Source organism: Nematolebias whitei, chromosome 8, assembly GCF_014905685.2.
Source record: "Nematolebias whitei isolate Nwh7 chromosome 8, NemWhi1, whole genome shotgun sequence".
In the NCBI taxonomy this organism is placed as follows: domain Eukaryota; kingdom Metazoa; phylum Chordata; class Actinopteri; order Cyprinodontiformes; family Rivulidae; genus Nematolebias; species Nematolebias whitei.
Genome location: NC_056505.1, coordinates 50,686,288 through 50,706,546, shown reverse-complemented (window position 1 = coordinate 50,706,546; position 20,259 = coordinate 50,686,288). Strand labels below are relative to the sequence as shown.

At 41.3% G+C, this 20,259-nt stretch overlaps 1 protein-coding gene across 2 annotated transcripts in view; it reads right to left on the bottom strand.

Moving 5' to 3' along the window:
• pias2 (protein inhibitor of activated STAT, 2) overlaps window positions 1-20,259 on the bottom strand; it is a 119,986-nt gene that overhangs the window by 19,865 nt on the left and 79,862 nt on the right. For both annotated transcript variants that reach the window (XM_037679952.1, XM_037679951.1), the window contains exons 10-11: window positions 15,839-15,972; window positions 5,363-5,549 (exon numbers count right to left, since the gene is read on the bottom strand). In XM_037679952.1, the coding sequence (XP_037535880.1) occupies window positions 5,363-5,549; window positions 15,839-15,972 (321 nt within the window). The remainder of the gene's footprint in view (window positions 1-5,362; window positions 5,550-15,838; window positions 15,973-20,259) is intronic.

Sequence of the window (20,259 nt, the reverse complement as noted above, 5' to 3'; positions counted from 1 at the left end):
TTACTATTTTACAAATGTTTGATAATCAAATTGTGTTAGTTCACTCAATGTTTACAGGTTGAAGAAAACTACTCATTTTTATTTTACATAAACAGTAAGTAATGATTTTTATTCCTCATTCAAAGAAGAAATCAGGTTAATATGCATTTCTTGATTTTCTGTCTGCAATGAGCAAGTTTTGTAAGTATGTTAAAGGTCGGTTCTCGGTCAACTAAAATGTTTACTGAGAAAAATGTCATGTTTAACTATTTGAGAAGATACAGCAGAGTGAGACTCCACGAAGTCTGGTTTTCTGCAATAATCTTTCTGTCTGTTTTTAAACAATCTCATTCTCTGACCTCGAATTTGATAACATCTTACATCACAAACCACACCTTTTCCTGGTCCATCGACCAATCAAAAAGCTCTCAAATGACCCGGAAGTCGACCCATTTAAAATGTGGCAACTTCCCAGTTCATGAGTTGCTGCAGTTGCTGCGCTCAGGAATGAGTTTAACTGGAGAGAGTGCTGGAGTCTGAAGTCTGAAGCAGACGCTGAAGATTAATGGAGCTAAAAGAGTCTGATGCTGCAGAGCTCTGAGAGTTCCACACAGAGTGAAAGGAGATGAAAGGAGTTCAGAGTTCTTGGATGCAAACGCGTTCAGGATGATCCAGAGACGTTTTGGGATTATAACTTCTGTTTGAACAACCACGTACGACTCTCGAAGGATTTCAGCTGCTCTCAACGGAGACGCTGAAAGAGTCTGAAGGATTCTATACCGAGCTGATTTATCGTCAACCAGGTAACGATCTACTTCGACCAAGTGTACCGTCGCAAGCTGAGATCTGAAGGAGCGTGCACGTTTCTGGTCAAACAGATTAATTCCCTCACAAATCTCTCTGTAAGATAAATCTCCATTTCCATCTTAAACTCTGCTTTCTCCTAAAATCAGTACAGATATTTTAGAAATATCTGAAGCAAAGTCCTCGATCACCGCCGTGTGATTGAAGCCCATTTTCTGTGAAACTTGTCTGTTATTATTTTCATATTTTGCCAAATTAATGTAAATGTTTGATGTTAAACTTTGATTCTGAAAATAAATGACCGCATTCATTTTGATGGGTCAAAGATAAATAACGTCTCTCGTTACATTTCTGTTAAAATTCAATGCACGACATTTACACAGTCAGAAAGATGAGGAACTCGTGAAAAGTATGAATATATAACCCTATATGACATACTACAGCCCTACAGAACACAAAATCTCCCTGTTAGCGGACAATGTCATTTTATTTCTAACAGATCTGAAAAAGTCAATTCCGGCGGTGATGGAAGTGATCCAGGAATTTGGAAGAGTCTCAGGTTATAAAGTAAATAATACAAAATCTTCTATTCTTGTATTAAATGTAAGTGAAAGGACTAATCCCATCAGTGAGGTTATGCAATTTAAAGTAGTGAAACATTTTGAATATCTGGGTGTTCAGATCTTCCCAGAACTACAACAGGTTGTCAAATCTAATTATGAACACCTAATGAGAACAATAGCTGCCTCAATTGTCAACTGGACATCCCTGCCTATATCCATGTTGGGAAGAGTTAATGTTCTGAAAATGAGTATACTACCAAAGCTATTATACCTCTTTCAAAGCATTCCCCTGCCGCCTCCTCCTGAATTATTCATTTGGCTAAAAAAAAACATTTTGGGCTTTATGTGGAACAACGGAAGAGCTAGGATACGCCTCTCTTTGCTTTATTTACCATTTGATAGTGGGGGGTTAAAGTGCCCCAATTTTAAATTTTACTATTGGGCAACAGAATGAAGGACTATTGTGTTCTATTTTGCAGATAATGATAATCCTCACTGGGTAGAAATGGAGTCCCATAACTTAAGTTTAGCTCTTCCTTTATTCATATACAGGTCCTTCTAAAAAAATTTGCATATTGTGATAAAGGTAATTATTTTCCATAATGTAATGATAAAAATGAAACTTTCATATATTTCAGATTCATTGCACACCAACTGAAATATTTCAGGTCTTTAATTGTTTTAATACTGATGATTATGGCATACAGCTCATGAAAACCCAAAATGCCTGTCCCAAAAAATTAGCATATCATGAAAAGGTTCTCTAAACAAGCTATTAACCTAACCATCTGAATCAACGATGTAACTCTAAACACCTGCAAAAGATTCCTGAGGCTTTTAAAAACTCCCAGCCTTGTTCATTACTCAAAACCGTAATCATGGGTAAGACTGCCGACCTGACTGCTGTCCAGAAGGCCATCATTGACACCCTCAAGCAAGAGGGTAAGACACAGAAAGAAATTGCTGAACGAATAGGCTGTTCCCAGAGTGCTGTATCAAGGCACCTCAGTGGGAAGTCTGTGGGAAGGGAAAAGTGTGGCAGAAAACGCTGCACAACGAGAAGAGGTGACCGGACCCTGAGGAGGATTGTGGAGAAGGGCCGATTCCAGACCTTGGGGGACCTGCGGAAGCAGTGGACTGAGTCTGGAGTAGAAACATCCAGAGCCACCGTGCACAGGCGTGTGCAGGAAATGGGCTACAGGTGCCACATTCCCCAGGTCAAGCCACTTTTGAACCAGAAACAGCGGCAGAAGCGCCTGACCTGGGCTACAGAGAAGCAGCACTGGACTGTTGCTCAGTGGTCCAAAGTACTTTTTTCAGATGAAAGCAAATTTTGCATGTCATTCGGAAATCAAGGTGCCAGAGTCTGGAGGAAGACTGGGGAGAAGGAAATGCCAAAATGCCAGAAGTCCAGTGTGAAGCACCCACAGTCAGTGATGGTCTGGGGTGCCATGTCAGCTGCCAGTGTTGGTCCACTGTGTTTTATCAAGCACAGGGTCAATGCAGCTATCAGGAGATTTTGGAGCACTTCATGCTTCCATCTGCTGAAAAGCTTTATGGAGATGAAGATTTCATTTTTCAGCACGACCTGGCACCTGCTCACAGTGCCAAAACCACTGGTAAATGGTTTACTGACCATGGTATTACTGTGCTCAATTGGCCTGCCAACTCTCCTGACCTGAACCCCATAGAGAACCTGTGGGATATTGTGAAGAGAAAGTTGAGAGACACAAGACCCAACACTCTGGATGAGCTTAAGGCCGCTATCGAAGCATCCTGGGCCTCCATAACACCTTAGCAGTGCCACAGGCTGATTGTCTCCATGCCACGCCTCATTGAAGCAGTCATTCATGCAAAAGGATTCCCGACCAAGTATTGAGTGCATAACTGAACATGATTATTTGAAGGTTGGCGTTTTTTGTATTAAAAACACTTGTCTTTCATTGGTGGGATGAAATATGATAATTTTTTGGGACAGGCATTTTGGGTTTTCATGAGCTGTATGCCATAATCATCAGTATTAAAACAATTAAAGACCTGAAATATTTCAGTTGGTGTGCAATGAATCTGAAATATATTATGAAAGTTTCATTTTTATCATTACATTATGGAAAATAATGACCTTTATCACAATATGCTAATTTTTTTAGAAGGACCTGTACTACAAATCCTATTCTGAAAAATATGATTAGAATCTGGCAGGATGTTAGAAAATACCTCGCGGAGCCAAACAGCATGTCCCAATTTAGCCCAATATGGGGTAATCAGCTGTTTGCTCCAGGTAGGGCAGAAGAACGTTTAAGCTTTGGGCATTGCAAGGCTTAAAAAGTATTGGTGACCTTTACCCATCAAATTCTGATATATTTTTGTCATTTGGAGAATTACAAACCAAGTTCAAGCTAGAAAAAAAGCATTATTTTAAATTTCTCCAATTGAGAAGTTTTAAATTACACTAATCTTAACAAGCCTCCCCTTACATTGCTTGAAAAATTAATGATTAGGAATAAATCAAGAAAGGGCATTATTTCAGACTTTTATAATGTGCTGATCTCTAACTCGTTAGAGAACTCAAATAAAAAGCTTATAAACTGGAATATGGACCTATCATCAAATGTCAGTGAACAGGATTGGAAAAGGGCTTGCATTAAAACCTACACAATGTCCATAAATAGCCGTCCCAGAATTTTACAATTTAAATGGCTAATGCGTGTTTATGTTACGCCTGTGCATTTAAATAAATACAACAATAATATCCCAGATCTTTGCGTAAAGTGTAATTCTAAAGGGACTTTAATACACTGCATGTGGGAATGCAGACAAATCAATGCATTTTCATTTCTCTGATATGAGAAAGAATAATTACTGTCATGTAATAACTACAAAGAAAACTTGTTCAGATAGTTACATGATTGTATTTCCAAAGTGGAAGATCTCGATAAAAATATTTTGGTAAAAAAAAGGTGTCTCAGTCTAACTTTTGCTTAATAAATGCACTTTGACAGTCAAATTAGATATATTTCAAAACCTGCTTCGCAAAAGCAGGCACGCACAGAGGGACGAGTCTCTGCATTTTTTCGAAATTTAACAAGATAACCACCTAAAACAATTATTTATTAGCTCGACTTTATAGTAAAGGTATGTCTCAGTCTACCTTTTGCTTAATAAATGCACTTAGACGGTCAAATCAGCTGCATTTTCAAAAGCCGATACGCAGAAACATGAATGCACAGAGGGAGGACTCGCTGTCCAGTTATCTGAAATTTAACAAGATAACCACTTAAAACAATTATTTGTTAGCTCGACTTTACAGTAAAGGTGTGTCTCAGTTGAACTTTTACTTAAAAAATTCACTTTGACGGTAAATCAGCTGCATTTTGCCGGGACGGCGCAGCAAAATGAAGCTGATTCGGTTGCTCCAGGCAGACGACAGTGGCAGATTATGGCAAGTCAATTGTGTCATTAATAGTCACTTTTACCTATTAATTCAATTAATTCAGTTTAGTTATAATGTGCCATGTCAAAACAGAGTTGTCTCAGAGCAATGAACAGAAAAATTCATATATAAATAAGTTAACAGAAACATTCATATTTAAAAATAATAATTTAACATTATTTATCTGAGGAGCAGACTGCTTTGAGATCAACTCCATTACATGATGCAACGGCATGCCTTACTACTCGACTGCCATCTAGTGGCTGAAAATGGTACTGTTCGATTTTTTTCAGTCAGAATGAATGAAAACGGTCATATGTCAGCCAAAAATTGGTTTATAAATATGGGAAAAAAAATTCATAAATGCCTCGCTTCAGCCTATAAGTCACAGGGCATGCAAATTATGTAAAAAAATAAAATAAAAAGCGACTTATACCGTGAAAAATATGGTAGATATGCTACTGAATGACCACAGAAATCTACTGTGACAATGAAATATTGATGTGATGAAAAAAGGAGAGGGTTAGAAACATATTTCTAACTTGAGAACAGTTCTGTTCCTCTCAGATCTAACAAAACTCACCCCTTTGTATCAAGCTCCTCATGCTTGGAAATGTAAAGACACTGTTTCTTCAATGGATGATCTGTGTCCTTCTCTACATCATCATCCTCAGAGGAGGAGCTTTCAATAGTCAGGTCAATGACATCAGCCTTCTTGGTAGAGCTGGTTTCAGTAGGGTGGGGTACCACTGACAAATGGCGTACAGGAGCTAAGGCGAAAACAAAAAAAATACAAATTAATTTGATTAGTGACAAAAACGTTTAAACTTTTTTTTTTCTCTGTCCTCCAGTGGAACCAGACATGTCTCCCTATCCCCCCCCCCCCCGCTTCCTTGCTTGCACTCTTGTCCTGTGAACCATTAAAAAGTTTCTGTTTTGATTTTTTTCTGCATACCTCTTAATTGGTTGAGCATAGACTTTGTTGTTTTCAACCAGTTTGACAAGACTGTCAACAAGGAAGAGGGCCGGCAATGGAGGAGGGGCGTACCAAAGAGACCATCTAATCACAAGCAGAACTGGTTTGTTCCACTTTATAGTAAGCTGTTGGGGGAAGAATCAGTTTTGTTGTGTGTTTCCTTGACTGATGAAGCCTTCCGGACCGAAGGCGAAACGTTTCAGCACAAAAAAAAAGAAACCGTCCAGATGACCTGACTGAAAAATGTTGCAAATGAACATGAAAAGTATGAACATGAAAAGTATGAACATGAAAAGTATGAACATGAAAAGTATGAGCATGTACAGCATCAATACTTAGTTGTTGCTCCTTTTGCCAGGATTACTGCAGAAGGTGTCAGCAAAGGTCAAAGGAAAAGTTTACAACACAGTGGTGAGAACAGCTATGTTGTATGGTCTGGAGACAGTGGCATTGACAAAAAGACAGGAGAAAGAACTGGAAGTGGCACGAATGAAGATGCTATGGTTCTCCTTAGGAATGACAAGGCTGGATAAGATCAGAAATGAGATCATCAGAGGTACAGCACACGTTGAACAACTGGGAGATAAAGTAAGGGAGGCCAGACTGAGATGGTTTTGACATGTCCAGAGGAGGGACCGTGGGTATATTGGCAGGAGGATGTTAGAAATGCAGCTGCCAGGAAAAAGACAAAGAGGAAGGCCAAAGAAGAGATATATGGATGCAGTTAGAGAGGACATGAAGGTAGTTGGAGTGAGGACAGAGGATACAGAGGACAGAGTGAGGTGGAGGAGGATGACTTGCTGTTGCGACCCCTGAAGAGGGAAAAGCAGAAAGAAGAAGAAGAAGAAGACTGCAGCAATGTGGCGTGGCATGGAGTGGATCAGTCTGTGTCACTGCTCAGGTGTTCTGAGAGTCCAGGTTGCTCTGATAGTGGCCTTCAGCTCTTCTGAATTGTTGGGTCTGGTGTATCACATCTTCCTCTTCACAATACTCCATAGATTTTCTATGGGGTTAAGCTCAGGTGATTTTGCTGGCCAATTAAGAACAGGGATACCATGGTTCTTAAACAAGGTACTGGTAGCTTTGGCACTGTGTGCAGGTGCCAAGTCTTGTTGGAAAATTAAATCTGCATCTCCATAAAGTTGGTCAGCAGCAGGAAGAATGAAGTGCTCTAAAACTTCCTGGTAGATGGCTGTGTTGACCTTGGACCTCAGAAAACACAGTGGACCAACGAGATCCTGGAGTTGGTGGGAAACTCAGCTTGTGACAACTGGAGGACCGGGATCATCCCCCGGCACCTTCGGCTGTCTGTCCATGGCGACAAGGAACTCGGCAAAGTGCTGGGAGGAGTGACCATCACTCAGGGAGGGATTCTGCACGGCATTCAGGCAGTCCTGCTGCCCATGAGGACCGAGAGGCCACCCAGATCTGACAGTAAGCTTGATCTGGGTGGACGATTCAGTATCTGTGGCCAGATTCTTCGGATTCGCTGCAGGAGGTCCTTCCTGCCCACAGCTATCAGCATCTATAACACCTCTTGAATGAAACCAGGATGATGAGCTACAAGACTTAATTTTCCTTTGGGATTAATAAATTATTTTTTTAATTGACTGAAGACACTCTGTTGTTGTATGACAGTCTGATGAAGAGGATGCTGAGGGTTGTCTATAATGTTCTTCATTTTATGAAGAATCCTTCTTTGAACAATCATCGCCAAAGGTTCTAGAGGAGTCCCCAGAACTGAACCAGCCTTCTTTATGAGCTTGTTGATCTTTTTAAAGTCACTTGCTCTGGTGCTGCTACCCCAGCAGATGATGGCAGAAGAGACAGCGCACTCTACAAGAGACTTATAGAAGATATGCAGCATCTTGCTGCAAACAATGATGGACTTCAGCTTCCTCAAAAAGTAGTCTGCTCTGTCCCTTCTTGTAGACGCTTCACTGTTGCATCTCCAGTCCAGTTTGTTGTCCAGGTGAACCTCAAGGTATTTATACTTCTCCAGCACCTCCACGTCTTCTCCCATGATGGAAATAGTGTTGGAAAGCCACCTCTTCCACCTTTTCCAGAATGTTTCCAAAGTGTTCCCAGGCCAGCTGAGAGAGTCCAATCCAACTTTCAAACGCCACAGTAGACCAAAGTGCTGTTCAGTCATTATTAAAACATGGCTCACAATACAAAATACAGTCATACTAAGTAAATTAAAACCAAGCCATAAAAACTATCAAATGCAAAAAACTGGGTCAAACAATAAAATCAGATAAAAAAAAATATAAAATCTATTAAAATAAATCAGAAAAATTACTAAAATCTGCTCTTTACCAAGTGTTAAAAAAACATAGAAAACGAGTAGGTTTTAGGAAGAGTTTTAAAAACAGACAATGAAGAGGCCTGTCTAAGTTGGAGGAGCAGCTCGTTCCACAGTTTAGGAGCTGCTGCAGTAAACGCTCAATCTGTCTTGAGTAGGGCTGGGTACCTTTCTAAAAAAAAATCGGTATCGGTGCCGGTGTCGGTACCTTCACTTCGGTGTCGGTTCCTGGACGGTTCTTTTTTCGGTACCAATTTTGTAATTACTATTAATTCTAACAAGAATAAAATTACGTTACACATTACAGTACAAATTGTGAGTTTTATTTTTTAACTTCGGTATTTTTCTATTCCAAGCAGTTTTCTTACATAAAAACAAACAAATAATTTCCAGTTCAAAAGACCAGTTACAAACCAGTGACACATCAGTGTCTAATGCTCACTGCTGCACACTGAGGATCTTTTCACTGAACAGTTTTTCTTCAGAAAAATCAACATGTCTGCTTTCTGTGGACACAAAACAAGCTCACTCCTGGCTGATGGTGTCTCCAGCAGTAGAACATGTTCACTCTGAGGCTGTAGATGATGATCGTTGTACACACAGATACCTGGTTGTCAGTTTGACAGCACTGACATATTGTCCCTCACATCCCACCAGCAGGGCACTGGATACAATGAGGTTAGGGTTGATGCAGACTTTTGCACCTATGTGTCTCTTCTTGAATCTTCTCTGTGGTTCTCTGGGGTTTAGGGCTCTGATCATCTCCCTAATTGACATGAGAACAAAACATCAATAACATGGTTGTGTTATTATTACTCAAAAAACATTATCTAGGATGAGAGATAAAAGCTCAACTGGTCAACAACATCCTTTACAGTTAACTTACCTCCACCATGCAGCTCCACTGTAGAAAAAGCAGCAAACTTTTAACAACAAAGTCTGACTGTCCTGTGGCCCCCACCTCGCTTTTCTTTTGTCCTGCTCACATCAGGGTCAGAACCTCCTGTGAGGAGAACATGAACATAAACAGTGAACATTAGTGAACTGTTTAAGCAACTGACTGGATGGATGAGCACATTTTTACAAGCTAAGATTTATGTTACTGTCAATCTTTAGTTAGCTTCTGAGTTTAGCTAGCTATGTAGATAAAATAAATTTACACACTAATATCTTAAAGCTAGCGTTACATGGATCAATTTATTTCACCGGGATGTACGTGTTAAGCGTGTTAACAAATGTAAACTCACCAGCTGAAGCACACAGAGCCGTCCTCGGAGTTCTTTGATGAAGAGTCCGGTCGTGGAGATAATGAATCAGGACGTTCAGGCTCACACAGGCTGACTTTAATGGTGAGAGGAGGGGGGAGGCTAACGAACTCTTCTCTCCTCGCAGAAAAACACGGAGCAACTTTCTGCTCATGTGTTGTCAAAGCCGTTCGACAACACGCACTGCATACGTGAACCCGTCTGTGGACGTCACCAGCACCATAGACATACATTACAGTATATATAGATTAGGTAGGCAGCTCTATACAGCTCTGGATGTAATCTGGGTGTAGTCTGTTTGTTATATGTCTGGTGTTTTACCTGCCTGCATGCTGAAACTACGTGACACGTTACAGCCAATACCGAAACTTGACACCGAAAAAGAGTGACGTTTCAATACATACACCGACCGGTGCAGTTCGGTCGGTGCCATAAAAGAACCTCGGTTCGGTACTCAGCCCTAGTCTTGAGCTTGAGTCTAGTTTTAGGGACACTCAGGAGTAGGTGGTCAAAGTCAGAGTCAGAGAGCTTTATTTGTCATTCGCACCCCATGTGGTGCATGTGGTGGAACGAGATTGTGTACACAGGGTCCCAGTTACATCCAACAATAAAATGTAAAAGAAAAACAGTAATAAGATCTAAGATATGAACTAAGATAAACATCAACCGAATAATACACTAAACACTAATAGCATAAAAACATTACGTCGAACATCAGCACGAACATGAGTCTGGGTGAGAAGATGAGCATGCATGAACACAGCAACATGATGTGATTCATCACAGTGATTATCTTGGTTAGATATTCATGAGTCTAACAGCCTCAGATAATCTGAATGAGCAGGGGGGGTTGTATGAATTCAATTTGTCTGCTGGCCTGCTTAAATAGAGAACTTTACTATTTGGCTTTTCTATGTATGTGAATGTTCCTGTAAAGTGCCCTGAGACAACTTTGTTGTGATTTTGCGCTTTACAAATAAACTGAATTGAAAATGAATCAAATGAATGCAGCAGTTCAGAGAAGTATGGTGGGGTAAGGTCATTCAAAAATTTAAAAGATTGAGGGTGATCCTTGATGAGTGGACGCTGGCGCTTTTTGCTGCCACTGCTCGTCGGTAAACTTTAGACATTTTATTTCCTTTTCTGCAAATTTTTTAACCGTCTTGTGATCGCTAATCGACGGCTACTACATTTGCCTGCCTTCAATCCAGCTTTTACCACACTGTGATTGTGTGCTATCAAGTCAAGTGATATTGGCTTACCTGTCAAACACCGACCAGCTTCATGCCCTCATTTGATTCCTTCGCCTCACGATGTGGATCAGTCATTTTTTCGCCTGGTTTCTACTTGTATGGACTCTCCTGTCACTCCTCACTGAACCTGTGGCAGCTCTACAATACTCCGCTGATGAACTTCTTCGGCTGCGTTGGCACCAGCCCAGTCCTTCGCCGGTGATGCTGCGTCTCCACCCAGACATCGCTTTACTGCCCCGTCGGAGATACATCCACCGTGGGTCTCGCCGGAACTTCCAGTTTGACAGGTCAAAACCCATCCACTAATTTTGGACCAACAACCGTCGAGCTCCCAGGAAAGCCACCCGGTCTTCAGATTGCAACATGTTAGCCAGCCTAGCCAGGTCAGCTAACCCATCTGCTAACTCCACGTCTGTCAACTTTGGTCTGCTCAACATCTGTTCTCTCACGGACAAAGGACATCACATCCAAGATCTCCTCACCGACCGTAAGCTTGACTTTCTCTGTTTGACCGAAACTTGGCAACAACCTCTGGACTTTTCACAACTCAATGACTCCACTCCACCTGGCTTTGTTTACATCTCTCAACCCCGCAGCTCCGGTCGCGGGGGTGGTCTCGCAATAATTCATCGCGAGAGTTGGAAGGTTTTGTCAGTGAGTGTTCCTGAGGTCAGCTCTTTTGAGAGCGTTGTGTAAACTGTCTGGACCCACCCCCACCATCATTGCCACTGTTTATCGCCCCCCAAGACCTCACAAAGATTTTTTTAATGAATTTTCTTCCTTTCTTTCTCAACTGTCTGCCATGTCACCTAATATTATTTTATTGGGAGATTTTAATATCCATATTGACAATCTTAACCTTTCACTCACCAATGATTTTTTTTATCCTGCCTGGAGAGTTCTGGATTAAATCAACATGTTGATTTTTCCACCCACTGATATTTCCACCACTCTGATCCCTGATCATCTTCTGACTCCGGATCAACTCACTGTTCAATAAAATCATCACTTAACCCATATTCTCAACTCCCTTGCTCCTGTTAAAACTCGATCTGTTACCTTTATTCATTCTGCACCCTGGTTTACTTCTGAACTTTGGACCATCAAAGCCAAATGTCGTCAACTTGAACAACTCTATAAAAAATCTGGTCTTACCATCCACAGGGACATGTACATTTCTCATACATCACACTACAAGAACTTGATCTCACAAACTAAACATTCTTATTACTCTGGCCTCATTTCCTCTAACAAAGGTAACACAAAGATCCTGTTTTCATTGCTCAACAATACTTTTCACCCCCCTGACTCTCTTCCCTCTCACTTCTACTCAGACAACACATGTAATTCTCTCATGTTCTTTTTTAACGATAAAATCAGTAAAATTCATCAGCAACTTTGTCCTGTCTCTCCTCTTTCTCCCTCCTCTGAACCTTATCTGCCTAGTCAACCTTTTTCTGTCTTTCAGCTTCCTCCTGCCCCTGAAATAGCCAAACTTATCCATAAATCCAAGCCTTCTACATGCTCACTGGATCCTCTCCCTACAGCGCTTGTTAAATCTTGCATTTTGTCACTTCTTCCGTTCATTTCTGCCATCATTCACTCTTCTCTTTCCTCTGGAACTGTCCCAGTTATTTTCAAAACTGCAGTTATCACTCCAATCCTTAAAAAACCTGGATTGGATTCCAATACTTTCAATAATCTCCGTCCTATTTCTAACCTTCCATTCATCTCCAAAATTCTGGAAAAAACAGTCGCCTCTCAACTCCACCTTCACTTAACCGATAACAGTCTATATGAACAGTTCCAGACTGGTTTCCTCCCCGGTCGTAGCACAGAATCTGCTCTCCTCACTATCACCAACTCTCTTCTCATGGCAGCAGATTCTGGATTACTTTCTCTCCTCATCCTCCTCGATCTCAGTGCGGCTTTTGATACCATCTCCCACAACATCCTCCTCCACAGACTTTCATCCATTGGCATCACCCACACACCCCTCGCTTGGTTTCAGTCATATCTCTCTGGCCGCACTCAGTTCATCCAACTGAAATCATTCAGATCCCATTCCTCTCCTATGACTTTCAGGTGTGCCCCAAGGCTCTGTCCTGGGGCCCCTTCTTTTCATCATCTACCTTCTCCCCCTTGGTAATATCTTTCGTAAATTTAACATCCATTTCCACTGTTTTGCCGATGACACCCAGCTCTTTTTATCCACTGCGCCTAACTCTTCACTTCCTCCCTCCTCCCTCACTTCCTGCTTAGCTGAAATTAAATCCTGGTTCACGTCTAACTTCCTGAAATTAAACAGTGATAAAACAGAGTTTCTACTCATTGGCACTAAATTCACCTTATCTAAAGTTAACAGTTTCTCACTCACCATCGACAACTCCTTGGTTTCTCCCTCCCCTCACGTCAAGAGTCTGGGTGTCATTCTTGAAAGCACTCTCTCTTTCCACTCTCACATCAATAGTATTACCCAGTCTGCATATTTCCACCTTCGAAATATCAACCGTCTCTGTCCATCCCTCTCTCCACACTCTGCTTCCATCCTGGTCCACAGTCTGGTCATTTCTCGAATCGATTACTGTAACTCTCTCCTCTTTGGTCTGCCTCACAAATTAATCCGTAAGCTTCAAATAGTTCAAAATTCAGCTGCCCGCATCGTCACCAAAACCCCCTCATTTCACCACATCACCCCAGTTTTACAGCAACTTCACTGGCTTCCAGTCACATTCAGAATTCAATTTAAAATCTTGTTGTTCACTTTCAAGGCCATCCACAACCTCGCCCTCCTTACCTGTTAGCACATTACCACCCATTCACGCTCCCTTCGTTCTTCCACTTCCATCCACCTTAACGTGCCTCTTGTCCGCCTCAGCACCATGGGACACAGAGCCTTTTCTCACTCTGCTCCCCAGCTCTGGAATGCTTTTCCCCCGGACATCCGTAACATTGACTGCCTTCTGACCTTCAAATCAAAACTCAAAACTCATCTGTTCAAGCTAGCCTTTTCACTTTAACTGTTATTTTTAAATGTTATTTTCTTTTGGTTTAGTGTTTTTAATAGTTATTTTATATTGTTTAATACTGTGTTTTTAATGTTGTGAAGTGTCCTTGGGTGTTTTGAAAGGCGCTGACAAATAAAATGCATTATTATTATTATTATTATTAAAAACAAATAAAAACATTTTTAAAAAGCCCCTAAAATGCTCAGGCAGCCAGTGGAATGAGAATAAAATGGGAGAGATGTGCTCATGTTTATGTGTACCAGTTAAAAGTCATGCAGCAGCATTTTGTACTCTTTGCAGTCGGACCATGGAGAACCCACCAACCCCCAGATAAAGTGTTACAGTAATCCAGCCTGGTGACATGGATTACTGTCTCAAAGTGTTGTCTTGGAAGGAGAGTTTTATTTTGGCTAGCTGTCACAAACGATAAAAACTTATTTTAATGACTGACCTGATCTGGATGTCCAATTAAAGCTCAGGATGCAGTTTAACCCTCAAATTCCTTATTGTAAATTTGCTGTACTGGGTCAAAGAACCTAAATCTATAGGGGATGGCCCAGCAGTGCTTTCAAAAACCATCACTTCGGTTTTGGATACATTAAAATTCAAAAAGTTTTTGAACAGCTGGTACAAATGTTTAATATCCACAAGCCACAGTTCTTCAGAGAACTTCAATTGAGGCATTTTGTGAGGTTAAACTTAGGGATGGGGCAGATCCGAGCCAGTATCAGTATTGGTCTCCGATACCAGCATAATTTACGTATCGGATTTTTCCAATCCACGTGCCGATATTTCCGATCCATGATGCATGTTGGCTTCAAACTATGGAATGGATTTCATGAACGGCGGCTTGTGTCGTGAATCCAGAGTAATAAGACCCACCTCAAATTCAGGAAATCCAGTTCATAGTTTGCAGCCAGCTACATTGTGAAGGCTGAGTTAGCAGCACTGTGGCTAACAGCTAACAAACTTTTCATCTAAACATGTCGCTGTGTGGAAGTGTTTTACATTAAAAACACCACAAAGCGGGTGGCTGTGGCTGAGTGGTTAGAGCAGCCGTCCTCCAATGCAAGAGCTGGGGGATCGAATTCTCCAGTAGTCACATGCTGAAGTGTCCCTGGGTAAGACACTGAACCCCTCAATGCCTCTGATGTGTGTCCCATCAGTGTATGAACGTGATCTAAAGCACCGATTAGTCTCTTTAGAATGATTTGTTCAATTAACTTTGTAGTGATCTAGTAGAGAGACACAGATTGTAGTGGAAAGAGATTTGAGTGTCTTAATAAGATGTAAAGGAGCTATATAAGTACAATCCATTTACCATTTACCTATTTTGTTTCATGTTAATCTACTGTAATATACCTTTGTAAAATATACCAGAATGCAGGAAATGGCATCTACTTTATTCAAAATTCTGTGAGGGCTGACCCCCGACCCCCTCCACCCCCCAGGGCCCGTCTACCATTTGCGTTCCGGCATTGTTCAGTCTACAAAGGGCGGCTGTGGCTGAGTGGTTAGAGCAGTCATCTTCCAATGCGAGAGTTGGGGGTTCAAATCCACCAGCAGTCACATGCCGAAGTGTCCCTGGGCAAGACATTGAACCCCTCATTGCCTCTGATGTGTGTCCCACCAGAGTATGAATGTGATCTAAAGCACTGATTAGCCTCTTTAGAATGATTTGTTCACTTAGCTTTGTAGAGATCTAGTATAGAGCTGTATGAATGGGTAAATGAGGCACAGATTGTAATGTAAAGAGCTTTGAGATAAGATAGAAAGGAGCTATATAAGTGCAGTCCATTTGCAGTCCATATACAAATTGAGCCCTGCACCCAGGTCACATCCTGTTCCAACCACTGCCATCAGGCAGGGAGGTACAAACAGCTTTTATCCCACAGCCATCAGGGCATTCAATCTGCAGTTCAATGTATGAGCAATAATTTCTAATGTGCAATAGTGTGCCATTCTGTATGATGTGTTCTTTTTATCTTGTAACGTTGTTTTTTTCCTTACCTTTAATCTTTTTTATCTTTTATATATCTTTTGTCACTATAAGGACACTTAATTTCAACAAACTTGTTATTATAGGACACAAATATTTTGATTTTGATTATCAGACTAAACTGAGAAACTCAGAGACAACACCGAACAAACAAGAAGCACAAGGAGGAGGACATTCAGACTACTGACTATGAAGTTAAATTACAAGTTGAAGTCAGTCATGCCGTTTTCTAGGATAGGTTCTATGTACTTACATTCTATGGTTCCGCCTGTCTGTGATGAGACTTTGACCGGGTCTTTCCTCTGTCTCATTGGACACCAAGTTCCATCCTCTTGAAACTTGATCTCGTCCACATCTGAACAGTCGTTCAGGATCTCCAGGAACAATCTGAGAAACAGTTCAGGCTATACTAAGACAAACTTTCATTTTCTGATCAGAACTTATACTCTCAGTCAGTGACGGCTGCTGTCAGTGGGCTAAGAGGGCTTAGCCCCGCGGCTGCCATTTACAATAAAGATGTTAAAATAAACAACTTAAAAATAAATACATTTTAGAAATAATGTCACATTTTGTTAAATTTACAACAAAACTAGTGTCAAACCGCCTGGGGAAAATCCCAGGGTCGTTCCAAAGGGCTAAATTCTGACAACCCCGTTCTGTTACTGTTCCTTTGTGGTTCAGAATGATTGACAGACGTCTGGCCACGCCCCCTCGAATTGCGGTTCATTGGGGATAATTCTGGTCAGCCCAGGGTCAGCCTGCAGCCACAGGATTCATCCAATGAGGATGGACGTACAAGAACGTGCTTCCAGCGCGAGTGTATGTGGGCGTGGTTTGGTGTAGACTGAGTATGATGGCGCCTGTGTTTGAACTCGCAACTGTCGGTTGTCTCACTGCTGCAAGCTGACGTTATTTTTCTGCATTTTTTATGTTTTATCCTGTTTTCGTTTTGTATTGGGGATGTTCAACCTATGCTGGTCTATAATCGGCAAACGCTGCTGTCCATTCGAGGTCCATGCAGAGGAGCTGCGCCCCACCCTCAGGTGCCGGCTCACCAGCGAGCAGCTTCCCTTCTGGCGTTTTTTTGTGAGCCTGCGCTGGGTTCACATGGATCTTGGAGGAAGAGAAAGCGAGGCAGACAGTGTCCAAGCGAAGCTCAGGCTTTTTTGAAAGCGTGGAGTCATTGTCAAACGACTCCATAAAACTCTCACCATCTGTTGCTCTGACTGTAGGACAGATGGGGATTTTACAAACACATCCCGACCTGGCTTTGATCTACCTGGACCTCTGTGCTACTGCTACTTCCGCTCTGTTAATCCAGAAGCTCTGGACTCATCACCGTTTCTTCCTTCCGTTTGACTACGTGATGTTCGTGGATCTAACCCCCAGTTTCTCCGTCGTCTGAAACGAGCTGCTATGGCAAGTGCCCCGTCTGCCCCGCTGCATGTGGCATTGTTTAATGTTCCTTCAATAACTAAGAAATCGTTCTTGCTGAATGACTTCATAAAGTCCTGAAAACTGGATTTTATGTTTTTAACTGAGAACTGGCAGCAAGATTCTGATTTTATTTCCATTATTGAACTATGTCCTAGTGGCTACTCTTTTATCAGCCAGCCTAGACCGTCAGGCCATGGAAGAGGCCTTGCAGCTGTGTTTAGATGTGGCTTTTCCTGCTGCACATCTAATGTTAGACGTTTTGCATCGTTCGAGCTGCAGCTGATTAAAATTGGGGTTAAGGACCCATTATACTGTGCACTGGTGTACCATCCACCAGGTCCAAATGGTACTTTTTAAAGGATTTTAGTAACTTCTTATCAGCTTCTTTAAAGCTGTCCAGGCTGGTCATTGTAGGGGATTTTAATATTCACATTGATGATGTCACTGACTCCTTGGCCAAGAACTTCATCAGTGTCATGGAGACGTAATTTTATTCAGCATGTGTCAGGACATCTCACTCCAAAGGACATACTTTGGACCTTGTTTTAACTTTAGGTTTGAACATTAACTGTTTGTCTTCTGAGGTCATTTTTATTTCAGACCATCATTGTATTCTTTTTAATTTATCTCAAACTGTTTTACAGCTTTCTTCTCTTTGTGAGGTTAGTTCTCGATTTTTAAATTCCTCAACAGCAGACCTTTTTTCTGCTGACTTTAACCTATTTTTATCTCCTTTTAATGATGTAGTTTCTCTGACGTATCATTTTAATGAACAATGATTTAGACAATATCTGCCTTGTCAAAAAGAGGTCACTGCCTGTGTCTAACCCCTCACTGTGGGTGGGTAAATGATGGTATCTGCTGCTTAAAGCGTTCTTGCAGAAAAATTGAACGTTTGTGGAAGAAAACTAATTTACAGGTGCATCTTCTGTTTTTACAGGAACCCTCTTAACAATGCAGTTAAAGAAGCAAGGACAGCTTATTTTTCTAATTTGATTGCTAGGAGCAAAGGTAACTAAACTGTTTTGTAATACTATCATACCATACCATATTATTTACAGAGCACTTAAAACAGCTACAAGGCCAACCAAAGTGATGTACAGACAGAACAACAGGTAACACACAAAGCTATCAGGGTCATTACCACCCCAGCTTCACCTTCTGTTCCTATTTCTTAAAAAGAGGATTGCCAACTTTTTCCTTCTTATTTTATAGACAAAGTCAGTAAGGTGAGAATAAAAATTTTCACATGTACCTGGGCTGACTGTTCCCTCTCTAGCTTGGCCTATTATTTTAGACTCCTTCCAGCCAGTGTCCCTTCCAAAGCTAGTTAAGCTTGTTAGCACCATGAAGGCAGCCACCTGCTCTCTGGACATTTTACCAGCAGGCCAGTTTAAGAGTGTTTGTCAGTGCATTGGGCACAGTGTACTGAACATAGTAAATGCTTCTTTAGCTTCTAGTCAAGTAGCTGTTTGTGTAAAGAGTGATGTCATCCACCCACTATTTAAAAATAAATATAATATGCATATATATATATATGTATGTGTGAGTGTGTGTATGTATGTATGTATAGATGTATGTATAGATGAATGTACAAACCGTATTCCAAAAAAGTTGGGACACTAAACAAATTGTGAATAAAAACTGAATGCAATGATGTGGAGGTGCCAACATCTAATATTTTATTCAGAATAGAACACAAATCACAGATCAAAAGTTTAAACTGAGAGAATGTATCATTTTAAGGGAAAAATCTGTTGTTTCCAAATTTCATGGCGTCAACAAATCCCAAAAAAGTTGGGACAAGTCCATTTTTACCACTGTGTGGCATCCCCCCTTCTTCTTACAACACTCAACAGACGTCTGGGGACAGAGGAGACCATTTTCTCAAGTTTAGAAATAGGAATGCTCTCCCATTCATGTCTAATACAGGCCTCTAACTGTTCAATCGTCTTGGGCCTTCTTTGTCGCACCTTCCTCTTTATGATGCTCCAAATGTTCTCTATAGGTGAAAGATCTGGACTGCAGGCTGGCCATTTCAGTACCCGGATCCTTCTCCTACGTAGCCATGATGTGATTGCTGCAGAATGTGGTCAGGCATTATCATGTTGAAAAATGCAGGGTCTTCCCTGAAAGAGATGACGTCTAGATGGGAGCACATGTTGTTCTAGAACCTGAACATAGTTCTCTGCATTAATGGGGCCTTTCCAGACATGCAAGCTGCCCATGCCACAAGCGCTCATGCAACCCCATACCATCAGTGATGCAGGCTTCTGAACGGAGTGTTGATAACAACTTGGGCTATCCTTGTCCTCTCTGGTCCGAATGACATGGCGTCCCAGTGTTCCATAAAGAACTTCAAATCGGGACTCATCTGACCACAGAACAGTCTTCCATTTTGCCACACTCCATTTTAAATGACCCCTGGCCCAGTGCAAACGTCTGAGCTTGTGGAGCTTGCTTAGAAATGGCTTCCTCTTTGCACTGTAGAGTTTCAGCTGGCAACGGCGGATGGCACGGTGGATTGTGTTCACTGACAATGCTTTCTGGAAGTATTCCTGAGCCCATTCTGTTATTTCCTTGACAGTGGCATTCCTGTTTGAGGTGCAGTGACGTTTAAGGGCCCGGAGATCACGAGCATCCAGTAGAGTTTTACGGCCTTGACCCTTACACACAGCGGTTGTTCCAGATTCTCTGAATCTTTTGATGATGTTATGCACGGTTGATGATGATAACTTAAAAGTCTTTGCTATTTTACGCTGGGTAACACCATTCTGGTATTGTTGCTCTATCTTTCTGTGCAACAATGGTGGAATTGGTGATCCTCTTACCATGTTGGCTTTTGAGAGACACCGACACACTGAGAAGCTCTTTTTATACCCAATCATGTTGTCAATTGACCCAATTAGTGTTAATTGGTCTTCCAGCTGTTCGTTATATGCTCAATTTCCTTTTTCCAGCCACTTATTGCTACTTGTCCCAACTTTTTTGGGATTTGTTGACACTGTGAAATTTTGAATCAACATATTTTCCTTTAAAATGTTACATTTACTCAGATTAAACTTTTGATCTGTCATCTATGTTATATTATGAATAAAATATTGACATTTGCCATCTCCACATCATTGCATTCAGTTTTTATTCACAATTTGTTTAGTGTCCCAACTTTTTTGGAATCCGGTTTGTATGTATGTATGTATGTATAGATGTATGTATGTATAGATGTATGTATAGATG